This window comes from Sinocyclocheilus rhinocerous, unplaced genomic scaffold (genome assembly GCF_001515625.1).
Source record: "Sinocyclocheilus rhinocerous isolate Xijiao unplaced genomic scaffold, SAMN03320098_v1.1 scaffold311, whole genome shotgun sequence".
Classification (NCBI taxonomy): Eukaryota; Metazoa; Chordata; class Actinopteri; order Cypriniformes; family Cyprinidae; genus Sinocyclocheilus; species Sinocyclocheilus rhinocerous.
Window position 1 is genome coordinate 462,372 of NW_015623669.1, and position 7,647 is coordinate 470,018.

The window sequence follows — 7,647 nt, forward strand, 5'->3', positions numbered from 1 at the left end:
TTTGCAGTCAAGCTCTTTCCTACCAACTTTGGTCCACCTAAAATGTTTGCGTATTCATTGTGCACGATTGTACACTTGGTTTTGTGCACCTGATAGAAAAGGGTGTAGCTGGAATGTTCATTAGAACTGCGTGTCTACATTCTGAGTATTTAATTTATGCGTGGTGGTTTAAGGTGCCAGCCTGAGGAAATTGACTCCGCATGATTCCTGGTAAAGTTTATTTACCAAGACAAAAAATTGCAATCATCTGAGGAGGAACATAAATAAAACATTAAAGTAGAAAGGCATAATCACTATTAATTAATAGTAAACAATAATGCATTTTATGAGCCTTTATTCTCAACACCATGTTTTAGTTTATTTTTTGACTAGCTTTTATGTGTTACCTGATAAAGTCTGGCTCCCTATAACAAATAATCTCAGAACTAATTTACTGTGAATACACCATAATGCAACATACACTTTAATCCATGGTGGACAGGACAGGAAGGGAATCATTTCCTTTTAGGCATGCTTTATATATAAGAGGATTTTTTCTTCACTATTTGGGGTATTGACTGCACAGATTTTGTATGTGCAATGCTTGTGTGCATTGCAATGTAAGCTTGAATAGAAAATACATTTAGATATTTAAGCCATTACAAAACAAATGGTTGTAGTTGTCATAAGATGAGTGAATGACTGGCTGAATGAGCATATTATATCATAAATATAATAACCTTGACTCAAACACTCAAATTGAAAGTGAAATAATACTGAATACAGTATGTTGACTGCTTAGCCAAGCAGCTTTAAACCCAGCAATCAGCAAAACACAAAGTAGCCTACCCTCGAGCCAGCAAATATGCTTACTTTTAGAAAACAGCTTGATGGCTCATTGAAATGGCTGCATGGCAAAAGTGAAAATTTACACTGAATTTATTGAGTTTTAGCTACTCATTGCTTGTCAAATGTAATGTTAACTGGGTTTTCTTGAATTTCAAGAAATGGTTTCTTAATTAAATGACAAAAATCAACAAAAGAAACATATGGATGACTAAATAGAAAATTCCAACTGCTGTCAATTTTCTTGCCGACGAACGGAGTCATCCTGAAGGTAACTTTCCAGGCTCCGCCCCCAATAGTCCCTCCTCTATCCTCATCCTATGAGGAGAAATGTTTAGTTATAAACTACAACACCTGCACCTTAAAAAGCAACATATTCCTCATCCACTTAGATAGAGAAACAAAGCTACTGAAGAAGATAACAAGAGCTGGCTAAGAAAACAGGATGACAGAGAAGAAGAAAGGTAAGAAGATGAAAGTTGCAAATGGCAACCTTTCAACAATATAGTCTTAATCTTAATGAAAAAGAAAATGTCAAGTTGAAAGAGAATTATATTGGTAGGCCATTTAAACATTTAAATTAGCAAGTTGTGAATTAAAATGTATTTATTTTATTAAAAGTTATTTTTTGTTTTAACCAATGTTAACCAACCTTTTTACAGTAATTTAAATTACAGTAACTAATTACAGTAATGCATACCATTTAATCGTCAATGAATAATTGTATTTTATATCATGTGTTAATAATATCTAACTATTATTTACCGTGCAATTTTGGAGTGTCCGAGGTTTATATGTGTTTATAATATTTCCGATTATATGTGTGATGTGATCTGGATGTGATGCACAAGGAAACTTTCCGAATATAATGATTTTGACAGTGGGCTGCGGCGGCCTCTAGTGGCTAGTGTCTGAGTTGGACAGCAGTAAGTTCCACGAATCGGTTCGTTCGAACAGTCCGTTTCAAAGAATCAGCTCAATTTAGCCTATATAATTAAATATACAGTTATTACGTTTGAACTTTTATTAACAAGGGTATTTATTGTCATTTCATGTGTCCTAGTTCAGGTTGTTCCAGACATGATTTGTGTCAATTAGAACCTGAATGTAATTTGCATTTACATTAAACAAACACTACTAAACGTAATTTTAATCTTTTGGCTGAGATCAAAACCAACTCTATTTCATATGTGTGTAAAACTGTCACGTCGTAAATATATGTCAAATACGTCGTAGGCCGAATTTGTTCTCAGTTCATTGAGGATTGACAGATCCATTAGATTCGTGAGTCGTTTGAACCGCTTCAGCTCAAAAGAATGATTCGCGAATCAGACGCGCAGGAAAGTCCCCGTGTTAAAAGTTGCGAAAGTGACAGATGGATCAAAACGGCAGTAATGCAACACTATGGATGCCAACTGCCGTAAAACTCAAACGAAAGAAGAAGAAGAAGATGAATCAAAACAGAGAGAGCCACGCCGCTTAAATGAATCTCTAATGCCAGATTTCTCTCTTTATTTCTCCTCCAGAGAAAGAGAAGTGCGTGTGTCACACGCCGTGGAGCCTGAAAGCGATTTCTTTCCACTCAGACGTGAAGGGTCGTCTGATAACGCTGAGTGACGGCGGGCGCCGGGTGACCAGGGACGTGTCTTCATTCTGCCACGGGCTGACGTTTAGCGGGCGACCGGTGGAGAGAGAGAAGGTGCGCCTGCGGGTCGAGCGCTCTGACGGAGGTTGGCACGGAGCACTGCGGCTCGGATTTGCTCATGTTTCACCCGAGCAGACACCTCTACCCCCTCTGGCCATCCCAGACTTGACCAACTCTCCTCTGTACGCGGCTGTGTTAGTTCCCGAGCACATCTGTCGCGCTGGCTCAGAGGTTCAGTTCTGGCTGAAGAAGAACGGCAGTCTGAGGATACGAAGTTCTGATGGCAGAACACACACGGAACCAACAACTCTGAACCCCGAGTGGCCCGTCTGGGCGATGATTGACGTCTACGGGCAGACCACGGCAGTCACGATGCTTGGTGAGGCTTCTGATCTGTCCTATTGTCTTCTGAGGGGATTAAAGGGATAGTTCACCCAAAAATGAAAATTCTGTCATTATTTACTCACCCTCAAGAGTTTCTTTCTTATGTTGAACCCAAAAGAACATATTTTGAAGAATGTGGGGCAACCAAACAGTTGACGGTAGCCATTGAATTCCATTGTATTGGGGGAAAAAAAAAAACACCCCCAAAAAAGAAACTCATACAGGTTTGAAACAACTTGAGGGCAAGTAAATGATGACAGAATTATCATTTTTGGATGAACTATCCCTTTAACACACACACACACACACACACACTCGTGTCTGGTTTGCTATCCTTGTGGGGACTCTCCATAGGCGTAATGGTTTTTCTACTGTTCAGACCGTATATTCTATTGCCCTACACCAACCCTACCCCTAAACCTACCCCTCACAGGAAACTTTCTGCATTTTTAGATTTCCACAAAACTTAATTCTGTGTGATTTATTAGCTTGTTTACCCGTGGGGACCTCAATTTAGGTCCCCACCGTGACACGAGTCCCCATGAGTCTGTGTGTATTCAGGTTTAAGTCCCCACCAGAATAGAAAAACAGGTACACACACACACCTCACACACACACACACACACACACACACACAGGTCTGGTTTACTATCCTTGTGGGGACTCTATAGATGTAATTTTTTTAGTTTTTTTACTGTACAAACCGTATATTCTATCGCCCCCTACACCAACCCAACACCTAAGTAGTAATATTAATTATAAAAATATATAAATAATAATCTTGTGAATGTGATTGTAAAATAAATAAATCATATAAAACAAACAAAAAATTCACTAGAATCTTAAATGTACTTGTTAACATTGACAGATCTAAAAATAAATTTTTTAAACTCGTATTTTTTCTCTCAAGAGATTTCATGGATCCATTGTGGCCCCAAGTTTGAAAACCCCTGACCTAAGCTACACACAAGCGTCATCATAAATATAAGCTTAGTTATTTTTTTAGTTGTCTTTGCCTAACAGTCTGTGATCTGTGTATTTGTGTAATAGGTTCCAAAAAGAAGCGCTGGCTCTTCACCAGTTGGTCCTGTCCTGCTCACACACACAACAAACACACTGAAGATAAAGAAACGCAGGGAAGAAAGAAGCTCGTGAGCATGCTGGAACAGAGAAACCTGAGAAACCATCACCCTGACAACACGGGTAAGAATCAGACAAGCACAAGGCAGCTATATTATGGTCTAGTACGCATAATTTCACCACCTAAACTCTTCTCTTTCCTTGCTTTAGATCATGAAGCTCCAGACTGTGAGGAGTGTGTAGTGTGTTACAGTAATGTGGCAAACTGTCGCCTGAGCTGCGGTCATAAATGTGTCTGTACTCCGTGCGCCATGAGGGTTCACATGATATTTGGGACCTGCCCTCTGTGTCGTCTGCCCTTGGGTTCCTTCCATCCATATGACCACAAGCCTCCATCCTAGTTCAGCTAATGGCCATACTGTTTCTTGAATGTATATTGAATGTATTTTAATTTCATAAGTGCTGCTGTAATTACAAATCTGTCACTGCACTGCTGTATTTTTTTTGTACTCTCTTTTATAAGTCACTTTCGATAAATTAATTCACAGAGTGATGATATATTTCTATTTTGAGTCATATTGATTATATATTTTTATATGTATAATTATACATATGCTGAGATTCTCTTAATCTGTAATGTAAATAATATGTTGTAAATATATATATGTGCATGTCATGTAAATATGCATGTATATAAATAATGTTTAAAATTTTGTATTAAATACATTTGATGTAAACAGTTTTTGACTGATTTTTTTTTAAGTCTTGCCCTACTGCACTTTTCCGACAGGTGTCAGTATTGAATAAGAAAACAAACTCGGCAACAGGAAACGTTTAAGAAACTATCATTGATAGTTGTTTTTACAAACAAATTGTTTTAGGACGTTCATGTTCAGTATTCATCTTACCGCAGTGCTGCAGAGAAAGTCTAAATTTAAAAGTGAGTGAGCTTTTCCCTCTACAATAGAAGTTGAAATAGGAAGGGTGGAGAAGAGGAGTCACGGATTTGGGCGTGAAAAATGCAGTGTGTACTAATAAGTGAAAGTGCTACATTCGGTTTAGTTGATTTGCGTAGGCGGCTGCCTGTTTGATATTAAAGTCTAGATGTTAATACCATAGTTTACTTAAGATTTCAGGGAATATTGAGAAATACAGAAAAAAATACTTATCTCAGGATGATGCTTATTTTGATACTACTTTTTGAAATGGTAATACGTAATAATTAAACCAGTCAAAATAGCACCGGGGCTAGTTGTCACAGGGTTTTTGAGTTAGAAGTCTACATTTGTAGTGTTTCTGTAGCAGTGGTTTGTATATTTATTTAAAACAACTAGTTCTTCTCTTAAATTAGTACGATATTTGTTAATTCTGTCCTCCAACCTAAAATTACAGAATCATATTTTTCTTTTAGCTGCTGTATTACAAGTGAACTTAAAACTAAATTGACCTTTAGACAACATTGAACTACATCAATTAAATTATGCCAATTATAGGTTTATGCATTTTATTTGCTAAATTTTCTTTCGCTCATTTGGATTATACAGCATAATCTAATAACTCATGATGCAAAATTGTCAGTTTTAAATGCACAAAACCAGGTTTATATATTTATCATGCAATCTATTTGTTAAACCGAATTGGATCTTGCTTATGTAGACCATGTTCATACTTTTTCAGTGGATTCATTTTCCCCACAAATAACAGAGTTTTCCTGATTCTAAGGTATTTAAATAAATACATTTAGAAAATATGATAAATCAAATTAATGCAAATGGTTAATAACATTTTGTTGAGTTCAGGTTGGAACAGGTTAAATTATTAAATATTAAATGCACAGTCAAATGCAGATCTTTGGTGTTGTATTTCCTTGTATCACTTGTATCTGCAGTGGACAACAAGTCCAATGAGTTGCCCATCAGCATTAAATCATATACCAGTTAAACTCCAGAAACTAAGTTATAAGGGTGGGGAAATCATAAAAATAGGTGGAGGAGAGAGGCGGAGTGAGTGGGACGTGACCTTTGGTTGTTGATCACGGTGTCTGACTGTTAAATATTTATTTTGGATGGCAGAACAGAGCCCAAGGAAGACAAAAAGAATGAGGGAGGGTTTAGTAAGCCACTGAGTCAAAGCAGAGTGCCTCAGTACAGGGAGAGGGATAGAGAATGACACACATAGAGAGCTGAAGATTGCAGCTCAGTTTGATGAAGAAAACAAACATCCTCTTCAACAGCAGATGTGCAGCATGGTAAGTGTCCTTGGGTCACTACAAAACTACCTCTAGTACTTCTGTATGTCTTACAGTACATAATATACACTACTATTAAAAAGTTTGGAATCACTATATAAATGGTGAAATGTTTGTTTGATCGTTTCATTCACCAAGCATGCATAAAATCGATCAAAATTGCTATGTATATAATTTTATGCATTGATCAAAATGACAAATTACATTGAACTGTAACAAAATTTAGTCTAAAACTTTAGTCAGTCAAAACAATTTTGAGGTTAATTTATACATTTGCCTGTGCCAGATGTGTCTTTTTCTGAAAATCCAGTGGCATTTTACTGAGAGTCTTCTCTTGACTGTTGCAAATGAAGCTGGTGTTTTTGGTTTGTACTGTTCAATGAAGCGTCCAGCTGAGCACCAGTGGAGTCTGTTCCTCAAAATAAAGACCCTGATGTACTCCCCATCTTCTTGTTGTGCATCTGAGCCATTTATAAGCTGGTTAGATTCAGTTTGCTTTCTTTCTCAAGACAGTCATGTAACAGCCTTCATCTTTCAAAAGAACAGTAAGATGAAAAAATATGTTGTTTGGCCATTTAAAAAACAAAAACAAAATCTTACTAGAAAGCGTACAGTGACCTGCAAGAAATACAAGTGTAATCATACTCCATCACCTAAAAAAGGAGTTCTTTAAGCAGCGAAATCAGTTTTATGTGATAATAATAAAAAAAGGTTCCCTTTCAAGGGAACTTCGAACTGCGTCCTCTAGGGGTTGCTATGGGGAACGCCTCGTCGTGACCCGTGTCTGAAGCATACATTGAAAAACACCAACAACAGGGGGATCGCAGGTGGATCTGGCCTATGAGTTTAAAGAGGGGTTTTCCCTCTCACGATCGTCTGCTGTGGACGAGAGTGAGCCGCTGGAGGGTGATGTTATTTCATTAACATCCTTTCGCCTTTCTCCTTTCTCCTGATGAGGTAGCTGAGTTGCGCCGCACCACGGATCTCGCTCTCCGTGCTACTAAGCAGGCCGCCTTTGCTATGGGCAGATCTATGGCGGCCATGGTGGTAACGGAGAGACATCTGTGGGTGAACCTGGCAGATATCAGGGGTCCTGGCCCGTCTCGCTTTTGTCCGGATCAGAGTGATACTTGAGTATCCACTCATTTCCTTCGGGGGTTTTACATCTGCCCTTATCTTCCCCTTCCTAATTCCCCTGTAAACACCATTTCTCCACCTGACCGAGGTTAGGTGGGAACTTCCTGCTTTACAGTCTCCTATACTGGACCTATGATATTTTGGTTGGTTCTATGGCTTCATAGTAACCACCTTATCTATGGTCCGGACTAGAGGCTTCTTCGGACGGGGCTCCGGCGCGGGAACCATGGTGGGTGAGTAAGATCCAGGCTGGGCTTATGCTTTCAGGGTGCCCTGTCTGGTCTACCGTATCTAGGTCGCCCTGAGGGGCCTCCCGATCACCAGGATA

The 7,647-nt window shown here is 38.6% G+C and overlaps 2 protein-coding genes across 2 annotated transcripts in view; both read left to right on the forward strand.

Annotated features, from left to right (window-relative positions):
- Positions 1-1,219: 1,219 nt before the first annotated feature.
- LOC107726396 (E3 ubiquitin-protein ligase NEURL3-like) lies at positions 1,220-4,418 on the forward strand. Its single transcript, XM_016535989.1, has 4 exons — positions 1,220-1,289; positions 2,352-2,849; positions 3,905-4,057; positions 4,145-4,418. The coding sequence occupies exons 1-4, from the start codon at positions 1,271-1,273 to the stop codon at positions 4,333-4,335; spliced, it is 861 nt and encodes a 286-aa protein (XP_016391475.1). The 5' UTR covers positions 1,220-1,270; the 3' UTR covers positions 4,336-4,418.
- Positions 4,419-6,073: 1,655 nt separating this feature from the next.
- The window catches only part of LOC107723884 (vinexin-like), a 66,419-nt gene continuing 64,845 nt past the window's right edge, over positions 6,074-7,647 (forward strand). The window contains exon 1 of the mRNA XM_016532798.1: positions 6,074-6,182. The gene's annotated coding sequence lies outside the window, so the exon portion shown is untranslated. The remainder of the gene's footprint in view (positions 6,183-7,647) is intronic.

Bases quoted from the DNA above. Each gene is read 5' to 3' on its own strand.
- LOC107726396 (XM_016535989.1), top strand. The intron at 2,850-3,904 runs GTGAGGCTTCTG...TTTGTGTAATAG, and splicing joins CACGGCAGTCACGATGCTTG to GTTCCAAAAAGAAGCGCTGG. The intron at 4,058-4,144 runs GTAAGAATCAGA...TCCTTGCTTTAG, and splicing joins CCATCACCCTGACAACACGG to ATCATGAAGCTCCAGACTGT.